Source organism: Electrophorus electricus, chromosome 3 (genome assembly GCF_013358815.1).
Source record: "Electrophorus electricus isolate fEleEle1 chromosome 3, fEleEle1.pri, whole genome shotgun sequence".
Lineage (NCBI taxonomy): Eukaryota > Metazoa > Chordata > Actinopteri > Gymnotiformes > Gymnotidae > Electrophorus > Electrophorus electricus.
In genome coordinates this window covers 15,990,517-16,014,220 of record NC_049537.1, presented here as the reverse complement: position 1 = coordinate 16,014,220, position 23,704 = coordinate 15,990,517, and the positions used below count along the sequence as shown (strand labels likewise).

The window sequence follows — 23,704 nt, the reverse complement described above, 5'->3', positions numbered from 1 at the left end:
CACACACACACACACACACACAATCATAATGAGTAAATGAGTACTGAAGGTAAAACTGTAAGAGTCATATGACCATGAGGAACACCTTTATTTGTAATACTTAAAATAAAGAACAGACGTATTCCATTCAGCTTTATGAACCTGGCAAACATGCAAGCAAACACACATATGCAACACACCTTCCCCTAACACACTGAGAGAGGATAGACAGAGCCTCACTGTACAGTGAGGGCAAGAAAAATACACAAATAAATATTATGGCAGCACTTCAGAAAGACATACATATATATATAAATACAGAAATATACTGTAATTATATAAATTAAAAGTAGAAACATTTCTGCGATATAATGCCCTATACCTTCAATAAGTGTGAGGTAAAGAGTTTATGCAAGAGTGTGTGTACTCCTATCACAGTATACTGATTTGGCGAGAAGAGAGATAGAGGAGGTTGTGAGGATGGGGACAGTACACAAGACTTAGTGATTGAGTCAGACATCACTGTTATATTGTACTTTAGCCTTTCTGGGTGGGTTTTTAAAGACCAGTGTCATTGTAGTTGGGGTGCAGGCCTTCAGAATGCTCTGTGCATTTTCTTCCACCAGAGGGCGCCATCTAACCTCTCCGGTTAGGAGAAGATCCTCCCCATTCAAAGAATCAATAAACTGCATCTGTGTGGGAAATAAGGTTGAGACAGAAATACTTATGACCTTAGTGCACGTGGGTTTTTTATTTAAGGAAAAAAAAGAAAAAAAAACTGTACAAATTACTTGAAGTAGTCAACTAATCCCTTAGGTGATGAAACATTAAATTAGAAAATGTGTTTTGTTGCAATTAAACAATGCAATTAAATATTGTTAAATTAAACAATCAAATATTGTTTACAATACAATACAATACTTATTACTGGCTGATACCCAACACAAAGTACAAATTACAACATTACACACAACGTTTCATTTTAATTTTTAAATCAATTAAATTAGTTGAAACAAATGTTTTAGTATAATTCTATTCCAGTATTTATGATTCCAGTCAGGGTCAGCATATGGCTACAAAGGGCATATGGCTATGCGTTTATTTATTTTTTTATGTTAACTATTTAGTAAAGAAAAAAAAAACCAACAACAACTAATACACAGATCACAGTACTGACGATGTTATTTCTAGACATTTCCATATAGATTTGATTTCATTCAGTCTAAAATTTGAGTTAGAAAAAAAAAAAAAAAAAGTCCTTGCAGAGACGGTAGATATAAAGACAGTTGATATAAAGATATAAGATATAAAGACAGTAGATATAAAGGTTCAAAGGGCACCACAACATTCAGCACATCTTTGACTCAGAAGAATCTGTAGAGAAATAAGGAACTGAAACCTGAGTTTTTGCAAAATGCTACATCATACTGTTGAGATAAAAGCCTCAAAATCTTGGATACAAACTAGACCCAAGCCCCAGAGAATTTTCTGTTTTGTTTACTCTGAGCTTGTTGTATGAATATTAAAAAATAAATAAAAAAATAAAAACTTGATCGCACCTCACGCAAACTTCAAATATTTGAGTCAACTTGCACTTCAAGTAGTTCAGTAGCTAGTGAAGATCAATTCATTCAAGAACATTTTAAAACACTCCACTATGAAGAGCTAGACCCCCCCCCCCCCCCCCATCCCCCTTTTAGGCAACAACAACGCTTTTTCATGCTATATGCCTCAGTTCCTAGAGGTGCTCTGTCTCTGAATGTTATCTGCTGCACAGAGCGCCAAAGTATTAGTCCATTTTATTCTTTGCAACTGTTATAGCAACAGCTAGCTAACCGACTAATGTTAAATGTTTACACACATTTAAGTAATGGGGAGCTAGTCACTTACATAAAACATACCTAACATTACCCTCGAGAAAAAAACCCCAAAAACATAGGTTTATAGTAAGATAAAACAGGTTTTTCCCCAAAGCACTTTGTGATATCACTGATATGGCAATATATCACTTATCTTTTATGTTACATACCTTGCTAAAAATATGCTCGTTGGACTGTTAATAGCGGCTCATGTTTACAAATTCTTAGCAACAACATTTTTCCTCCCCACAATATATAAAGTGACACACAGGAGTAATAGCATTTACAGTGATTCATCACCATTAACATAGTGACAAACATCACAAAACATTACAAGACAGCAAGTCTCCAACAAAAACTACTAGCCAACGTCAGTTAAAAATAAAATAATTACCAAATTGCATAATTAACTGGAGAAAAACAATCTTTACAGTTAACAGAAGATGCATTCCAATCTCCCTAGTAGCTCCCTGCAAAGTTTATTAATCAAGCAATTTCGCCATTTCAAGGGAGAGTTCAATCCGCATGGAGTGAAAACGCTCAGTTCCAAGGGAACTTCAACTTGTGCAGAGAGTAGTGTGTAATATCCAGTAACTTGACACAAAAGTTGACCCATCACTCATATCGTCAAGATCTTCTTGTGAGCTGAGCGTGCTGATTATCTGAGAGGTCTGAGAGTTCACTTGTGTGAAAATGCTATTAATATTTCATGAAAACTATGTGGAAGTAACCTATTCAGAAAAGTTACCAAATCAGCCAGAAAATTTAATTTAGCTTGTTAAATGTTTACCTAGTTAGCTAAAGTTAGTTATGCTGAATATTTTTACGTCCAGCAAAATTTTGGCTGTAGCAACAGTGAAGGCGAGGATGCAGGGCTAGGTTTCCTACCCAGGCTGCCATGTGCTTCCCCACAGCTTGCAATTTCACTAATTAATGTTGCTATTGCTTTTCCCTATTGTGTCATTGTGGGTATGTATTTATTCAGTCTAGTTGTGCGCCTTGTTAAAGACTGCACTGTTGCAAATAAAGAGATGCTGTTGGAGCAGAAAATGTCTTCTCTACTGTTGATGCTACGATATTGTCTAGAGCAAGCTGTTTAGCCAACATCAACCAGACATTAATTTTAATGAGCAAAATATATGGTTGACATGCTCAGTAGTTTGATGGTTGCATTAGCAAATCTACCAGCTGTCAGGAGAAACAAAAAATATGACATGTCTTCTGCATGATTACGTTACCTTCTGCATGATTCCAAACGAATGCAGTTCCCTTGACCCTCATTCCCTGCACACCAATCACATCACACTAATCACATCACTTCACAGCACTGCTTAAGGACCCTGCAGAATGGAATGCAACAAGCTGCTTGTTTTGGTCTTCACTGCTAACCACCTCCTGTCTACCACTAACTTAACTAGCTAGCTACGACCTTTCACACATGTCCACTTTAATGTGTGCGTACGAATGCATCTTCTAGGTGGACCCCTCTAGGGCCCCACCGCAAAAATACAAAATACAAAAAAAAAAAAAAAAGGTTATAACCTTTTTCCCCCCTTATTCATTACTCTGTCCTCAGCCAAACTACATGCTGCCATAATTTGAGTAAACTTGTATCTTTTTATAAATGCTATTTTTATTGTTGGCCTTGCCACATTTCTAGTATATGGCTGATTTCTCTGCTTTTCGCGCTGATTATTGAAAATGAATTGTTTTTCTCTCATAGACCACTTCATCTTAATTTATGGCTAATAACTCAAATGTAGAAATCCAACAGCAGCAGCTTGATGTCAGTTATGGTGTGGGCTTGGCTGCATTAATTGTCCAAAGGATCAGTGCCTAACACCAACCTTTACACCACTATAGTCCCCTTGTTACTTAAATTCCAAAATAAAGTGCCTCAGCACTCTATATTCCCATTCTATAACCCATGTTCCAGACAAGTAGAAGTACTTCATGGCTTATTTTGTTGGCTGGTTGAGTTGGCTTATTTTGGCATGTTATTTTAGCATCAATTTGCTCTTTCGTTGCTGGGGATTCGTTGCTTTGGTGCTCTTGGGGGTGAGAGTAAGGAACACGGGATGGGGCAAGGGTCACTCTCTGCTGGTGGCTTGAATAAACCTGACTCACTTCTGATGACTACAAATATATGACCATCACGAGCACCAGATGGCATGAAGAAAATGCGATGGGCTTTTGCTGAGCGGATAAAACCAAAAACAGGTGGAAATGTTAGCACATCACACCATGATGTCAGACCGCGTGTACGTCAGATGTAATTAGCATTAAGCAAAACACGCATACACTCCTGTGCACACAGCCACACATGAGTCAGGAGAGGCAGTAGTAGTTAACCGGAATGACAGTTTTGACATGTTGCTGGTTGCCAGTGTGCTTCATGCACTATGCCAGTGTTTGAGAAGGAAGTTTTAACCTCCACCCAGTCTCCCCCCTTTTTTTTTTTTTTTTGACTTTTTTGTACTGTGCTAATCAGGCCCCAGAAAATTTGTCCCTGTGCTTTGTGTTTATTTGTGATGTGCCCCCCTCGCTGAATGCCCCCAAGGCCCTTACACACACACACACACACACACACCTCACTAGTAATACATTCCTACCACCACTTGTAATGGGCCAACACAGCTGCTCAGAACCTGTATCTTAAACGGAGATGGAGTACATTGTGCATGTGTATGTGTTAGCTCTGTTCTTGTGCAGAATGAGGCACGGCTTGATCAAATGATGAACAATACTCGGGAGAAGCAGACTCATTTTTGTTAACAAATAATTAATTCAGTGATTTGAAAAAGATCAGAAAACCACTTCTAACTCTGAAAAATGAACCCTAGCATCTAACCCTAGAACATCTACTCAATGGCTTAGAGTAACCTGATCCCAATATTGACTTAAAGTACAGAAGTATAGAATCTAATGCTGCCAATGCATGATGTATTGTAAAGAGTAAACATGATTTATGTTTTAGCAGCACTTGTAGCATTTGAAAGGTGTAAGGTGTGGGTTGTTTGGAGGTGCCAGAACACAAATTAAATTATATATAAACTTGATTAAAATACAAGGGAACTCTCTGTATTAGAGAATTAAGCTCAGGCAAAGTCTATTAAAGTTAACAGAGCTGGCACAAGCATTTGTTTGCTATTTGAGGGATATGCACACATGCATGTGGGTTTGGATGTGTCTGTATTGCTGGTGAGTGGGTGTGTGACGTGACGTGACGTGACCCCGGTGTGGGCGAAGTGACGTGACGTGACCCCGGGGCGGGCGTGTGCGACGTGACGTGACGTGACCCCGGGGCGGGCGTGCGACGTGACGTGACGCGACCCGGGGCGGGCGTGCGACGTGACGTGACGTGACGCGACCCGGGGCGGGCGTGCGACGTCACGTGACGTGACGCGACCCGGGGCGGGCGTGCGACGTGACGTGACGTGACGCGACCGGGGCGGGCGTGCGACGTGACGTGACGCGACCCGGGCGGGCGTGCGACTGACGTGACGCGACCCGGGGCGGGCGTGCGACGTGACGTGACGTGACGTGACGCGACCCGGGGCGGGGGCTAGTGCGACGTCACGTGACGTGACGCGACCCGGGGCGGGCGTGCGACGTGACGTGACGTGACGTGACCCGACCCGGTGCGGGCGTGCGACGTGACGTGACCCGACCCGGGGCGGGTGTGCGACGTGACCTGACCCGGGGTGGGCGTGTGACGTGACGTTGACCCGGGGTGGGCGTGTGACGTAACTTAGGGTGGGCATGTGGTGTGAGATGACCCCCTATGACGCTGTCAGCTGATGTAGGTTTGCGGCAAAGTTGATGAGAAGTGAGTAAGCACATGGGTAATGTTGTTCCTAGCAAAGGAAACACCAGGTGTATATGCACTAAATTGTGCACACAAATGCTTGATTGCATCAAATATGTAGTAAGTCAGTTACTGAATATTTTTAAAGTAGCATTTATATTTCAGGTTTTAAGTGTAAGGTACAAAGATAGGATACTCTGTCCTCGTAGAACCAGCCAAATATAATAGAATTTGAATCCCAGGGTTTGTTCCAGTTGCTTTTAACTGCATATCACTGACTTATTCTCTATCCACAAAATGTTTTTTTTTCTTTTTTTAAAGTCTTTGTGGTGACATAAATAATACCTGTCAACGATGTGACTAATGAATTTGGACCGATTTCTTGTCACGTGAACAGAAAAGGCACATTAATGTGCATAACTGGGTTATCCCAATATTTTAAACCATTGGCATGTACTGAGAGAAAGTGACACTGGCCAAACACTGGGTGTACATGAATGTGCCTCATACACCATATAGACCACAAAGTTAAGTACACTGTGAGATCATAACTTTAGAAACCCACAATACCACTTAGATCAGAAATCTACTTCTCAATAGGTAAAAGCAATACACAATAAGTATGTCAGTGAGTTTTGGGTATTCTCAGAGAAGCATAAAAGAAAATCTACAAAGATGAAGCAGTGGGAATAACCCCTCAAGTCATGGTCAGATGTGCTTTCAGGACTGAAGTGCTTTCAGGACTTCTCTTGGGCTGCTTTATATTTGCACCATATTTCCTTCTTTACACACTGCTTTTCATTTAAGTTTATCTGTTAAGCCTTGACTAACGCTCGTTTCCGCTAAAAGATTTCCACCCTCACCTCATGCCCCCCCACCCCCCGGACTGACCTGTTTGCGGACATATTCTACCACGAGCTCGAGCTGTCTGGGGTCTTCACACTGCCTGTTGAACAGATTCCTCCACAGCGCTGCTGCAAGAACACGGTCATCTGACAGGATCCCCTAAAACAAACAAATGGCAATTTCTTTCGCTGGTTGGGATCACGTGGAATAATTTCTCATAATTTTACATGGAAACTCAAGTCTTCACACTTACGTCTGGCATCCAGTAGTAAATAATTTTATGACGCATACATCATTTTGTGTGTGTGCGCATCCACCCAAAAACTGATGGGTGGAAGCCATTAAATATTATGAAAGTCAAATTTCACAGAGTCTTGGCAGGAGTAGCAATAAGGAGTTTGCGGCTCATACTGTGTGCTAGTTTCAAGTTTACTTATGCTCAGGCTTCTCCTCAGTTTTTACCCCATAGGTCTTTCTCCTATGCTTCTGAAGGGTGTGTCAATATAATTTGGATCTTTTGAAACTAGCACCACAGAGCACAGAGCAGATGAGCGTGCTTAAGGCTTGCATTTGTACCATTAGTTCAGTCTGGTGACCTGGCATGTGTCTTACATCAGCCCTGTTGTGGGCACTTATATAAAGCGTCCCTCCCAGCCAATGACAGCATAGCCAATTATACTTTACGGACTGGTTGGTATAGTAGTTAGCGACATGCTTTCAAGTTAGATAAGCAAAACAGGAGCGTTTCAAGAGTTTCTTTAATTATCAAGAGAAACTGGAACATTTTCACAGTGTAGTTACAGACATGTACAGGCTACAACACAGAGCGTAATAAATGGAATAAGCCATCATGGCCTCTGAGGCTTTTTCATTACATCATTATTTATGAGCCTCAGGGCAGATAATTCTGTATCAAACTGAAGACATTAGAAAGTGCTTAAAACGGCATTTTTGGCTCCCAGTGGAACTGGCCCTTTAATGACATGACTGCCTATATCCATGCAAATGTAAAATTCAGTGGAGGCTAGATATCATCCAAAACATACAAGGGAATCTTCACTGGTCAAGTCAATCAATCAATCTAAACCACCATGGGAAACTGAAAAAGGTCAGCATAACAGTCCTAGCAGAGATGTTTTTGTGATGCTCGTGGGGCAGCAACTGATCTGTAACCAAGTACTGAACATAATCAATTTATTTAAGATTACTGTAATATGTTTGTGTTGTGTGTTAGTGCCTTACTTCATCATATCCAAAAAGAGCAGCGTAGAACATCTCCGTCATTGCTCTCATGCTCTCTTTCCTGTTAATGGCATCAACCTGAGACAGAACGACAGAACGAGAGAGAGAGAGAGAGAGAGAGAGAGAGAGAGAGAGAGAGAGAGAGAGAGAGAGAGAGAGAGAGAGAGAGAGAGCGCGAGACCATGTGCATGAGTGAAATTTCATTAGACATGTATGGATTTAAACACATACGAATATTATATAAAATATCTGACAATATCAGAAATTTCATTTCATCTAGAGTCACAATCAAAAATATGCAAGAACAGATTTCTTCTCCTAGAAACATGCAACAGAATTTTGCCTTTTATTTCACTTTTAGTTCCTTTTCAAACCACATGGCGGTGCAAAACACCACTCTTGATGACATTGCTATATTAACATTCTTGATGACATATTTGATTTTGAGATGTGAACTGCATAAAGCCTATTGTTTAGCCTTGATGGAATCTGACTTTAAGCAAATTTCAGTGTATTACAAACGCCTGCATTTTGTACATCCAATCATTTCAATCTCTAATTTCTGGATCAACATTCACTGAATATCAGGGATTGGCCCTTTTTTGATACATGATACATACTTGAATTGCATTATGTTTGAAATGTGGCATCCAAATGGACTTACCTTACCTACTATACTTAAATATTGTTATCTCTTAAAACCTACATATAACAAACTCTAAACCAAGATAAGATAACCAAGATTTGTCTCTTATCGCTTTCGAAATTAGAGTGCTATGTTGTGTAAATGTGCTATGTTGTTTCCCCATATGGGCCAACAAAAAGTCCATACAATGTTAGAATCATGTTTTCCTACCCTCGTGGGCACATTTGGTCCCCTCAGAGAGATTAAAACACAAACACACAGACACGACGCATGGCAGCTGTTAGCCCTAGGTGATTTCAAAACAAGCTTGTTTATTTTCGAGCCTTTGACGGCAGACTCTGAGAATGTGAGGAGAGTGCCTGCGTGGCGCATACAGCACCATGAGCGTGGCGAGCAGTGAGGCACCTGCAGGGAATTACAGAGACCTGCCAAAAACCGAACCTCCTCAGACTCTCCCGCTCTCTCTCTCTCGCCTGTGGCTCCACCACAGCTCCTCATTCCTCAACCTTACTACTTCCCTTCCACAGTCTTCTTTCTTTGTTTTCTTCACACTTTGTCCAGCCACACTTGGTAATGGTTTGGTAAAGGCAGGCATCTGACCACCTCGCACATAGAGCTGGATGGACAGAAAGTGCCGCCGACACAAGATCTTATCTGTGCACCAGTAAGACACGGGCCTATCTCAGTTTACTGTTATTACTGCTGCTTAGAAATGCACACACTCACACCCTTTGAAAATGTTTAGGCCAGCCAAATACTATTTAGAGTGTGCGTGCACATGCAGTGACTGAAGGAAAATCCGAGAAGGCCCAGTCCGACATGGCACAAATGACAAGTGTTTCCCTTCTCTTAGCACAATTAGCGCATGTAACCTAATCTTAGCAAAGTTTGAGCAAGAGGGGGTCTTTCACTTTCTACTGCTGTAACATTACCCCACTCCCACTGAGTCGACCTGTTACAAACCTGTCAGACGCACTGATTACACACAAGGCTTTTACAGGCCTCTTACCCCCACCCTCCCCTCCACATCTGGACACAAATGTAAATTCCTCAGTTCCGACCAGCAGACTTCCATGAAGGATCGTGATCTCAGCTAGCCTCCACTGCCCTTACAGAGCTACCATTAACATAATCCTTAAAGATGAATTTTTATTTATGTATTTATTTTAAACACAAATCATTTACATCATATGATTTAAGAACGAACTGGAAAAAGAGATCAGCATCAGCACCTGCTGTGCCACCACTCAGAGGTCATCAGGTTTTAAATTTTTAAAAAATTTTTTTTGGGGGGGGGGGGGGGGGGGGGGTAGCCTTCTAATTTATTCTATTAAAATCATCAACAAAATGAACCACCACTGATTATGAGCAATATATTTTAACCAAATGACTAAATTATTGGACGTGACTTTCAAACATTACCTAGTTTAGTTTATTCGAAGACAAGGCTTAACTACTTAAAACAATTCCTGTTAATGCATCCCGCTAACACTTCCTTTTAGTCTAGGCCTAAAAGACTTGGTTAAACAGAACAGAACATATGCTACCTATTTTTCTATGCCTATGTGCAAACCAAGTACTGATTAACATACCAAAATTGAACCTGGTCTAGTAATTAAGGATTATGTAGTATTTAAGGATTACGATACACTAAATTCAAAATGATTCTGTACTGTGTGAAACTGGTAACATTTGGGCACTTTAATAGTATAAAATGTGACAGCAATTTCTTGTTTGATTTATGGGTCCATGGGCAGGAGGAAGGTAACATTATAGGAATATTATGGCACAGTTCCTCTAGAGCCACTCATTTCTTTAAACACACATGCACTAACGTGCATACACACATAAGCAGTTCATTACAACCCAGAGTCTGCTCTTCCCGTGTATACACACATTTACACACTTTTGGTCAGTATTCTAAAAAGCAAGAAAGAATATTTTTAAACACAAAAGCACACCACATGAATTACCTCAAATTTGATACCAAGCAAAAAAAATGAACAAAGACTTCTTGAAATTTTAAGGATACAAGTTTGTTTTCTGAATTACAGAATATATATAGAAACACTAAATTCCATTAGTGTTTTAATAAAGAATCATTCCTTTATTAAAACACTTCAGTTGCTATAGAACAGTTGCTCGGTAAGCTATAATTCATGAACAATGTGAACATAATTCACTTTATTCTCCTATTTTAACAGTTTTGAGAAATTCAAAACATTTTATTGTAAGAGTATTATAAATAAATTGTATGAATTGCATGAAGAGGATGGTAAAAGGTAAGTTATCAGTTATAAAACAATATTTACAGTAATTGTAGAGGTGGCCCTAATCATTTAAATTATATTTGATTTTATGTTGTGTTATGAATATGGTTATGAAATGTCTTCAGAAATCTAATAAGCACGAGAAACATGTTACTGACATCTATCTACCTGTAGCTGACTATGCTGTGTGATACTTTAAAAATAAATAGTTGCATACCATATGGTTGTTATTTGTTTTAGCACACACATAACCAAGGAAATAAACTTTGGGTGCCCATGACATAATATAATAATGATGACCAAATATAAGGATGAATGAGCTTCTGTCTCACTGCCTATAAAGACTTAGGACAGCTCCGCCAAGATTCACTCAGAGAAGGCCAAAAGACACAAGCATTTATGCATTTTAATTATTTAGTCACCTTACAATTTGAGCAAAAAAATGCTGACCTAAACATGGAGCGACACTTTTCATCTTTATTACTAACTGTATACATAGGGACAAAAAAAAATTCCAACTTTTACTTCAGAGTACTTTTAGAGGTTGCTGGAGAAAATGTAAAAAGACTTGTAAACAGACATCAAAGGCTCTCCCTTTCCCCAAACCTGCTAATAAAGCAACCAGTGTAATGAACACAGCTGTTTCAAGTCCAGTGTCTGCATGTGCTAAGACACTGGTATTCTGAACAACTGGTCATATAACTGCTATGACCCCAACTTAATGGAGCAGTTATGCAAGCTATACTGAACTACATTTTACTAAGGTACTGGTCAATGTCAGATAAACGTTAAAACCTTGCAGTAGGTATGTGCCTGATTTGACCATTAACACTTTAGCTTTGTGTATACTGCAGTATAGGAAACAGCCAAGATAGTGTGCCCTGCTGCATGTTGTACTGGGTAGCTAAACTGATTTTATATACATTTTATATTTATTTTATATATAATATAAAAAAATTGGGAGCATTAACCTTTGTGCCACTAAACGTCTTAACTGTGCTACTGAATTTTTGTGCTTGCCATTACTATAATGAAATGGGTAAGAGACGCCTGTTTTCACAGCTGGGCAGAAGACTGTTCCCACCCTTTCTGACAGCAGCTCCCCTTAAGCATTTAACTGGCCTCTCACACACACACACACCTTTTACTGAATTACTGAAATCCATCAGCTTTCTTAATACATCCAGAAGTTTATGAAGTAAACAAAACAGATAAAATAAGCAACAGAGAATGGACCACACTAATTTATCTTAACCTCTTAATTTGAACAATAAATCTAGAGTTTCAATTCATCACCTTTTAGCATTGCTTTTTTTGTCTAATTATCTATCCAAAGTCCATTTTGCCAACTCGCAACTTGTAGTGCAAATCTGCTCATTGTATGGTCCCTAGCAACACGGGAAGAGGAAGGATGTGCTTCCTTCAAAACACAAAGCCAGCCACTGCATCTTTTTAAACTTAGCTTCTCATAGGGCATCTGAATACACTTGGACGAGAGCACTGACTGCCCAGGTTTGGCTAACACTGCTGCAGATCAAGAAAAGGAAAGGAACTAAGGAATCATTTTCACCCAGAGAGAATGTACTGCCAACTTTGCCCTCATGAACTCCTCACCATGGATGGTCATAGGAATTTAAACTGGTGTCCCAGTGATAGAATGCTTACTCTTAGCTCATAGCTAGCCCCACTACTTTTATTCTACCTTCATAGCAATGAAACGACAGGAGAGCATAAATTCTCTACAATAATTACCTTTTGAAATTCATTGTTTGCTGTGTTAACAGTGGTTTTAAAATGCAAATAGTAAAAGTGTTGATCAAAATTAATTTTGCAGCACATGACACACTGGATTTGCCAGACGTTTGATGAGTAAGTACTAATTAACTTTGATCTGCTGAACAATATTCCCTTACAAAAAAACTACATTTGGGCTGAAGATTTATGGTCCAGTGACTTTGCATAAAGTCTGGTTGTTAGTTCCACACTCCATTATATCATTTAAATGGTGTAGCTTTTTGTTAAACATAACCATCTTGCTGGAAAACTGTATATCAGAAGCCAATTATCACAAGTTTCTCAGGTTTCATTTCATTACACAAAGCCCCAAGGTGCATGTCACAGCAACAAGGAAAAAGGACTCTCATCTTGACTCATTTATGCAAATCATGGGACATGCGTTACTTGACCCATTGGTGTCCAACCCATAGGACAGAAGGAACCAAAGCTGGTGTTGGAATTCTGCATTTCATGTTAAGTCCTTTGACTTGCTGGATGGTTTTCAAGAAGTTTGTCACAGAAAGCAGGTTCATCATCTGCTTGCCTGTAGTCACAGCGGTTAGCTTTCTGCTCATTGATTTGGCATATCCAGGCCACTTGTACTTCATGAACAAAGCAAGAGTAATGTTTCGCAATCCTCAAAATGTACAGATGAGATCAGAGACAGAGTTTCCAGAGTATCCAGTCAGATTTTGACAGAAGATAAGAATTTATGGTTCAAGACTAGGCAGAGCATGAATGATAATCCACCAGCAGACCTACAATAATCATGATCAATGCAATGCTTCAGCTTGTTGTGCCATTTGTCTTCCTGCTGTACACTCTGCCTTCAGGTCTATATTACCAGAGAAAAGGTTCTTCTTCTTTGTTCTGTCTCTTGCACATAAGTCCTGCTGGGTCTTCTGTGGAAAGAACTTTGGGCCAGTATAATCCAATCACAGGTGGATAAATGGGCCTCTGGCATGTTCTGTGCTTCAACCCCAATAAGTCCTTGAAGCAGATGAGACATCTCATAACATATGTTGCACTTTACTTTTCCATGCTGACCACCACCAGTAGCCAACGATCTAAGTTATGAGCACTGTGACTGAGCAGCTGCTTGCTTGTACAGAAGTCACAAACAGGTAGGTTCAAATAATAATAATAATAATAATAATAATAATAATAATAATAATTCTCTTTTCAGGTTTCATCTTGGATTATGTTTGAACAGCAAGACACAGTAGTGAACTTCAATCCAGAGGTAAGTAGTAGCTGAATAAATAAATCCATTCATAAAATAAAAATAAAAAATGAATTTCTATTACATCTCTAAGCTGCATATATGCTGACCACTGCTCTAAACAAGCCTGAATGATTATGACAAAAAATAACTGGTCCAAGTACTTTATTCATTTTTTTAAACTATTAACAGAGACTATAGTGTAAATACTGTAATAGTGAATAGTCACAATAAATCACAAGCACCTGTGATTTATCAAACCATGTCAAAGATTAATTACTCATTAAACTCAACGTGAATATGGCACATGCAAAACATATATTGGACATTTCTAAGGAACTGGTGGTTAAATAAGTTAGGAGGAAAAAAATGCTACACTTATATTTCATCTATGAGAAATAGGCCCACGTGACCTGCTCCGGTAGTCAGTAGTTGTAAAATTAACTTTGTTTCACTTGCTGTAATAATAATATATCTCTTGGAATGCTACAGGACTGGAATTCAGGCCATTTACAATATTCTTATAATAAGTCACAAAATTGCTTGAATACCTGCATCACACTAAATTAGACTTAAAGGTTAAGCTGTTATGCTGCGCTCCTGGGATCCTGTGCAGATTTATGTATTTGATTTGAGTGTGGGCAGTTTAAGGGGCAGATTTCCCAATGCACATAGTGGTCAATGCAGTGTTCAAATTAAGGCAAATTCCAAGTTTAAACGACTACCAGGGCAGACCAGATGTATTGGATCCAGCTGAAGGTCTGGTTTGAAACTCACCCCCATGATTTTGCTCCTCTGTTCCACATCTTCCCACATGGAATGGACGATGTATCTACACATGTATTTGCCTTCTCTGCCTTCCTGCCGCATCCGCACCAGACATATCCTGCACAGAGGAGCAGAGAGATTTCTTGAATAAAGATGAGCATGCATACTCGTTGCTGATGTAAAAACAAACTGGGGATATCTTACATCAGGATCAGTTTTCAGCTTTAGTGAACTAGGTCACTGATTAGTACTTATGGGTCTTGGTAAATAACATTTTTACTCTTCTGAAGGTACCTTTGAATGAATTTTTATCATTTACTATTAATACTACAATCTTATTTTTTCTGCATAATGTGCATTAGCAATTAACTATAATTCAATATACTACTGGGAAATAAGTGTTAGACAAGAACCTTTAATGGGCACACAGATACAACATATAAACTCATGAAGAGTGAAACTGATCTCCATGCAGGCGTATTGCTTAGCAAAAGTTATGTAAAATATCAGCACTACACTGTGTGCACAATTATTAGGCAAGAGAGTATTCTGACCACATCATTTTTATGCATACTTTCCAACTCCAAGTTGTATAAACTTGAAAGCTTATTGGATTTAGGCATATCGTGTATTTGTGTAATGAGGGAGGGTGTGGCCTAAGGAGATCAAAACACTATCAAGATGTGCAAAGTTATTAAGTAGCTTCTTTACCTCAGGCAAAATATTCTAAAAAAGATTTAATTAACTCTGAAAAGTCAAAAATTGTAAAGTCTTTCAGAGGGATGCAGTACTTTTAAAACTGCTAAGACATTGGGGCGTCATCTCAGAACCATCAAACGTTTTGTTGCAAATAGTCAGCAGGGTTGCAAAAAATGTGTTGAGAAAACAAATTAACTTCCAAAGACTTCAGAAGAATCAAATGTGAAGCAACCAGGAACCCATTATCCTCCAGTGCTGTCATATTCCAAAACTGCAACCTACCTGGAGTGCCCAGAAGTACAAGGTGTTCAGTACTCAAAGACATGGCCAAGGTAAGGAAGGCTGAAACCCAATCATCACTGAACAACACACATAAATTGAATCAAGACTTAGCCAAGAAATATCTGAAGACAGATTTTTCAAAGGTTTTATGGACTGATGATACGAGAGTGCCTATTGACGAACCAGATGGATGGGCTCGAGCCCAGATCAGTTACGGGCACAGAGGTTCACGTCCACTCGATTGTATAATAATTCTGCATACTAATAGTTGCCCAATAATTATGCACACAGATATTCACCTAAGAAAGCCAAAACCTCACTTTCTTTCTTAAATATTTAAGTTTGAGGTTTAGTAACATTTTGGATTGACCGAGAGCACTGTAGTTGTTCAATAATAAAATGAATCCTCAAAAATACAACTTGCCTAATAATTGTGCATACACAGTGTAGTTATTTGTGTGTGCCGTTTAATTTTAGCTTGCTAGTACTTCACCTATGCATATGCAGAACATACCTTTTTAAGCTGTCATTGAAGACTTTTAAAGTGTTTATAGTCTGGTTTGTATACTTCTGAATACAAAGCCACAAAAGTATGGACACCTTATCGTTAACCTAGGCTATACTTAGAAAGTGACTCAATTAAAATGAAAATTAAAAATGATGCATCACACATTTGGCTAGCAATTAGCTAACCAGCCAAAGACAACTAATATTAGATCAACCCAGGAAAAAGATAGAAAAGATTATGGTTTAATTAGTGCTTATGCTTATGAAGTTGAACTTAGTTTTAAAAGTTTCATCACATACTGGAGAATTTGTAATGAACTGCACAGCATTTTAACTATCTCGAAGAGAACCCATGTCAGTTTTCAGGTTTTGAATCAATCATCTTGCATAGGAAAACAATGATTTGGTACTGTACGCCAATACTTGTTAAAAGTTTCAGCAGTCTTAGGGGGTAAATAAAGTATTAAGCAGCAAGGTATAAGGAGGTGTAAGTGTAGCCAATTACTAGTGAGGGTGACCAAGTATGGAGAGACCTTTTCCACTCATTCTGCAGAGTTAGTCTTATACACATTGAGCTTACACATATGCACATATGCCAGCTCTCTGTCCCAATCATTAATCATGTGCCCCATGCTGGTGACGTCACACATTCCATGAAGGACTATTCTCATGAACACAGCCAAAACCAGTCACCTGTGCACTAACATATGCCATCAATGAGGATGAAACGTGAAAAGTAATGAAATGTTGTGACAACAGAGAGCAGCAACAAACCGTAGAATAATTGAACAGCTTTTGTCATTTCTAAGTATTCTAAAAGATTTTCTGTCCAAATACGAACATTAATCAAAGCATGGCAGCTTGCTTGACATGGCTCTAAGACACAACTGTAATCTTTTCGACAGTGGAATTAGCTTTCTACTCTGGGATCACTTTTAAGGAAAAGATGACAACATTCGCAGCAACACTGTGCTTGTCAGTATGTTCATGAAAATGAAGTGAGCGGGCAAAATGCGATTTGGAGCAACTCAGCAGTATAAGCATCTAAATCATCAGGATGTTTCTAATTAATACTTCATCAAGCTTTGGATGGAACAGAAGGAAGGCAGCAGGGTGTGAACATGTTCATTAGTAATGCCAGAAGACGGGCTTTAGCTGAGCGTAGCTGTGCCAGCAGAACGAGACACCGATGACCCAATACTCACCAAACGTGGAGCTGGGCCACCAGAAACCAGGAGTTGAGCGTGTCGGGGAGGGAGAACTCTGTTAGTGAGAGAGAGAGAGAGCAAAAGAGTGAGAATGATGGTGTGTGTGTGTGTATGTATATATGTCTGTGTGTGTGTGTGTCTAAAACATAAAAAGGGGTGAGAGAGAGAAACAGGAACACAGCATTAAACCAAACGAAATGGCTCCAAAACCTCTACTTGGTTTTACACCTACTTTTTTTCTCCGTGGTAAAGAAAACAACATAATGCGGCCATAAAGTGCCACATAAATCTTTCGGATGGCGATGAAAAGGTCCCTTTACGCTCATTTCAGCATTTCTAGTGAAGTGACGGGTGTTTGGGAGCTGAGGTCCTTTTTCAAAAACTCCAAATGAGTATGACTCAAGACTCAAAAGGTCATACAGCACTGCCATTTTACTACCCAGGTCTAGAAAACCTTCTCACTCTCTCTGCCCAAGCTATAGTAAAACATAAAATAAATAAATACTTACTTTCAAAAAACTCATCGTAGTTGATTCTTTCAACACAGCAAGTGTACATATGCAAGGCAGCTATTTTAATTTTCTGCAAAAGAATAGCAACTATCTTAATTTTTTTGCACTTACAATATAAACATCCATTGTATAATTTATGCATGTATCTATATTAAAAGAAATAAAAATAAAAATATGAAAATTATATAAAAAAGAACAGTACGGAGCATTTCCTGAATGCCCTTCATTAATCACCAAAGATGCAATACTGCAAGATGCCTGTGCTAAAGGTCAGGAATAAACTGTTGGAGCCTTTTGTGGCTGAGGTCTCACGCAGGACCTGAAGGCTCACGCAGGTCCTGACATTAGAGTGCAGGGAGTGGAGCCAATTTTATCTTACCCATTTGTTGTATTTGAGGGGCCCGGTGAAGCCCATGGCTTCGATGAGTTTGGTGAAAGCTCCAACCTCTTCCTCTGAAGCCTGGGGGGTGTGTTTAGTAGCATAGAGCTGTAAAGAGAGGTACATGACAACAACATTTCATTAAAGCTACACCCACTCTTATGAACACAAGGTGCAAATAAACAAATGAATAAATAACAAAAACAAGGCAATGTGGAGCAAACACCTGACTAAAGGCCATTACCATAAACATCACAGAAGAGGTGAACAACCAGTCTGGCCCAACATTTCAAGTCTCATTTGTCATGGTAGCTTTATGTAAGCAGCTGCAGCTAAACTGTGTAGGATTTGGCATGCTTATGTTGGATTTGCCAATTAAGACCAACAGGCAAAACCGTCCCTGAAAAGGTTACCACAGCCACTAGTTTTGAGTCGAGGCCATTATCTGACTGCATTTCACACAGAACATGCTGAGATTATTAACTATTAAATGTTCAGTACACAACTGAAAACAGGAGTTAAATGTTGACATTTCTGAATTTGCCAAGATACACATGGGGACAGTGTGCATGGAATGAGAGGATTAATGCCTCACAGAATTAGTAAACAGACTAACCAGTTTACACTCCATGGTTCACCACTAGATGTATCCCACTGCACAGTTAAACAGAACTGATTATATATCCTAGTGCACTATTTACAAGCTATTTTTTGGTCATGTTAATGTTACTCCCACAACTTATAGGCCTATTTAACTTTACACACTCAAATCAAGCATTTTACTAAATTGTTAGTATGAAATACAATTTCTAAGTATGGTAAACAAACGTTAAAACATGTTCACCAAGTTTAGTTCCAACCAGCCTGTATTTTTTTAATTTGTTAATGGATTAATGACAAATGACAATTTCACAGACACACAAAATCATGTGCAAGAAAGTATTTTTCATTTACTAATGTAGCATAAAGATTTTGTACTGTATCCCTGGATAAATACATAATATCTATTATATATGACATTATTACAGATGGTAGTTTCTGATGCTGCAGAAACAACATGCCAACACAGCAGAAAAAGTGAGGTCCCTTTAAAACAAACAAAACCTTAATAATCAATTCATCTAGCACTTAGTAAACTGGATGGCACTGCATTTCTGGTTTAAATAGTACAGAAAAAGCAGTTCAGGAATGGAATCAGATGTGTTTCGGTGGTCCTAGGGACCTGCCAGACAGGTAAACTTTTTGCTTTAACCTAGCACCCAGTATACCTATAACAGGTATTCAGATCCAAAAGGCTCATTTCAGGCATTTTGGGATGTGGGATAGAAAAGAAAAAAAAAGAAAAAAAAAAAAAAAAAAAGTGGAACGGCTGGCGAGTTTCAAGGACTGAATTGAGAAACACTCAGAACATGGAAACATTGAGAACTGGAAGATTACAGATCAGCAGAGTTAATAGTTTTTAATTTTTTTTCTAATGTCAAAGGCTTTTTCAGAGATATCATGTTGGGCTCTCATTTAAGTACTCCCTCAGCCAGGGTTGAGCAATGGAACTCACCTCTCTTGTGATGTGAAGAGCTCGACATTGTGTCTGACTGGGGTCTCCTGATACTGTAAAACGGCAAGGCACCAAAGCTTTGGAGAAGTAAGCATCTGGATCAGCAGCCTAAAATAAAGACATCATAGAACTATTCTCTGTCCTGGCTCCCAGGTGGTGGAATGAACTTCCACTTTCTGTCCGGAAAGCAGAGTCCCTTGCAGTCTTCAAACACAGACTGAAGACCTATCTATTCATGGAATATTTCAATGACCACTGACCCTGCTCCTATATTAACTAACTAAACTAACTACCTCTTGTTGGGTATGGTTTATTGCACTAATGTCATCTAACAAACTCTAGTACTTATTGTTTATTGCACTTATCATTGTCAAGACAGACCTTATGTATTTTGTACTTCTAGGCATCAGCACTGATCCCTGTATTTCTACAGTGCTGGTATATTGGACTCTAACCTATTCTATTGGCTAGGATGTATTCTATGGTTAAATGACAAAGCACTTTTATAAGTCGCTCTGGATAAGAGTGTCTGCTAAATGCTGTAAATGTAAACAGAAATTAAGAACCAGTTTCCCAGACCTTTCATTAATCATTAAACTACAAATTCAGTAAAGACTCCATTGCCCTGGATTTGGACAAGCTATATAATGCGAAACATGCCTTAAGTGTTCAGTAATGCCACAAAATTAGGAACCTCCTGTCACAGAATGTCCTGTTAGACTGCATAAAACTTAAAGAAGCCATCTCCTTTACATTTCTCCTTGGGAAAAATGTGAAAATTGTTTCTGTCTTGATTTTGTGTAGACAATCAGTAATTAATTAGGTCATCAAGCAAACTCTTAATTCACAGGCTATTGAAAAGTACATCTTAAAATCTACAGGGCCCTATTCCAAAGTTGGTGACTTACAACTAAACAGCTTAGCCCATATCAGTTAACAACTTGGTCTCAGCTTACTTTAAAAGTCACAGTTAGTAGTGATTTCTGCCACAGTCAAATTGGGTAGGTCTTAAGACGTGCAGCACAATCAAGATAGCAAGTCTATGCATGCACTCATTCTGGATGAATGAATTCATGATTAACTGCAAAGTGTTCATACGCAGCATGGAACACTTCTGATCCATTTTAAGATATAACCAAGTTTTTAATCAACCACTGCTGGAATATGAAACAAATTGCACTGCAGCAACATTCTTAAAAATGTTTTCAAGCAGAAAAATACAGGAAAGAGCTGCAGCGCAAACATGTGCTTATTGCAGAAACATTTACTTATGGGTGTAATTACTCAGCCTTTTAATATGGGGCAGTGGTACCTCATTAGTTAAGGTACTTGACTTGTAATTGAAAGTTTGCTGGTTCAAGCCCCACCATTGCTGGGCCCTCAATTGTTCAAGTACTCAATCATAATTATAAGTTGTTTTGGACAAAAGCGTCAGCTAAATGCCGTAAATGTATTATCCAAGGTTTGTTGTGGGTGTTACAAATGACCACGTACTAGATACTAGATAGTGCATATATGATATGCAAGTATGAATGAACAAAAATATTTAACATGTGCCAAGTAAAATGTCACAAACCATTTTATAACCAAATAAATTACTACTTTTTAAAATGTTAAGAGCTTTACTGTTTGGAAACGATAAAATGACAATCTGTATCATTAGTATACCTGCCAAATTAAGGATCTTTGGGGATTACTGGATATCTGCAATGCATTCCTAAACATAAATCTTTAAGATATGACTTTAGTATCAACACCAGTGGAGTCAGATGCACACTCACGCCTATTACGTTCCAGAATTACTGAAAACACAGCTAGCTAGGATGGATAGCTGTCTAGATACGTGAAGAAGAGTAAAAAGCTTAAAGCGTTTTGAGTCAAAGCGTTTGCTATAGAGCCAAGTTCATGGCCAGCATCCACTAAAACGCACGGGACAACAGAACAAGCTTTTAATTGCATTATTTGTAGAACTAGCTACAATAATTCAGTATGTAGTAACAATAAACGGATACGCTGCGTAGCTATTAAACAACTTTGAAAACACATCTAAATATGCTTACAGTTGCTAACGATAGCCAGCTCGTAAGCACTTGCACCTAGCTAACGTTAGCTAAGTAGCAATCTAAACTGCCTTTACCTTTCCGAGGATGGTCCTACTGGATGCAAAAGTGCTAGTTATGCTTTTGAAGGCGGACTGCAACGGTCGCCGATACATGACTCCACCAGACGTTACAATAAATGATTATTGTAACTCTACAGCAGGAATCAACAACTTTTCTCAGTTCTTGCGTACACGTTTTATAACACTACTCTCGTCTCCCCCACCTTTCCATGCAATGTCAACGGAATCAGTTCTCCCGCCAAAATGGTCCGACTAGAAACGAGGCTGTATTTTACCTTCCGGAATGTGTCCGTTTATATATATATATATATATATATATATATATATATATATATATATATATATATATATATATATATATATATATATATATATATATATATATATATATACATATATATATATATATATATATATATATATATATATATATATATATATATATATATATATATTCATTTTTATATGAATCCGTTGAATTTAATAGACCCATTGGCTGTAATATTTATCAAATGCTTGACATTTTGCGTATGATCAGTTAATGGACATTTGATGTGAATCAAAGTGGTTTGATTTGACTACTAATGTAATACAAGTTTGATCTTTGTACACACACATATATATATATATATATATATATATATATATATATATATATATATATATATATATATATATATATATGTATTCATTTTTATATGAATCCGTTGAATTTAATAGACCCATTGGCTGTAATATTTATCAAATGCTTGACATTTTGCGTATGATCAGTTAATGGACATTTGATGTGAATCAAAGTGGTTTGATTTGACTACTAATGTAATACAAGTTTGATCTTTGTACACACACACATATATATATATATATATATATATATATATATATATATATATATATATATACAAATAGCCTAGTGAGAAGATTAATGGTAGATGAGTACCTGATTTCACAGCTCCCAGGCCATTGAGTAAACAAAACCACGCATCACTGCATCCACAAATTGTCCAAAGGCAACCAAACAATTGTCAAACGTCCTGCCTAACTTGATCCAAAAATCACAAAATATGGCCTTATGCATGAAATATTAAGAGAAATAATACATGTCACCCCATTGCTCTGACATACACGTCAAACTAACAAAAACACTCAGGCGCTTTGAAGTAGGGATGTTTTCACAGCAGGGAGTAGATGAGGTAATTTTGTCTGTGCACAGCTTTCCAAAAGAGTCTTTATGGTAGGTGAGAGGCTCTTCTTCATAGTTGAGGACGTTTAACTTAATGCATCGAGTTACTCTGCTTTCATGGTTCCAACACAGGAAGGAGCATGTCACTGTTATTACCAATGAAATATTTGTCTAGCTTTCACTACTGCCTCTTTCTGTCTAGAGGAAACACTGAGGAAATGGGAGAGGTTCAGGATAGCTTGCTGGAATTATAGGTAGTTTTGTGGGGTATGGTCCAAACCTTTGCAGAATTGGTTATTCATAGACACCACAGTATAAGAGTTCTAATAAAAATAAAAGTAGTTTGGGGGACTAGTAAATGTTTGTTTGGGCAGGTGGAATTGCTGTGCCATAAATGACACTACTGTACAAGTAAAAAAAAGGCAAATCATCTGAAGAGACAGAAGACAGACACATGATTAGTCAGACAGAGGATAAAAGTTGTTTTTTTTTGTTTTTTTTTAACAGCCTACTGGCTAAAGCATATAAACATGAAAATTCCTAAGCTACACACATTATTTTGTAATGTATGTGTATTATATAGTATGAAATTGCTTAAATATGTTTTATAAACTTGCATTATAAATTCAGCGGTGATACACTGCTCATACAACCTGCTGTACTGTGTGAAATATATTGTATATTTCAGGCAATTCCCCAACAGCCTGAAACATGCACTGTGGAGGTGGCATTTTAGAAAAAGGTACACCCTGTGCTTGATACATATTTCAGTTACTATATCCAGTTTGGCAGAAATATGACCCATTTGTCATTGCATTGCTTATTTAGGTTACTAGATAGA

At 38.3% G+C, this 23,704-nt stretch overlaps 1 protein-coding gene across 1 annotated transcript; it reads right to left on the bottom strand.

The window, feature by feature from the left end:
* Nucleotides 1–69: 69 nt before the first annotated feature.
* Nucleotides 70–21,911, bottom strand: LOC113574253 (ubiquinol-cytochrome-c reductase complex assembly factor 1). The gene is given in 10 exon segments (XM_027005025.2): nt 70–569; nt 572–671; nt 6,538–6,651; nt 7,735–7,812; nt 14,426–14,534; nt 17,110–17,167; nt 17,622–17,694; nt 18,004–18,111; nt 19,559–19,666; nt 21,696–21,911. Coding segments are annotated over 10 exon segments (858 nt in total). The 5' UTR covers nt 21,774–21,911; the 3' UTR covers nt 70–537.
* Nucleotides 21,912–23,704: the final 1,793 nt, after the last annotated feature.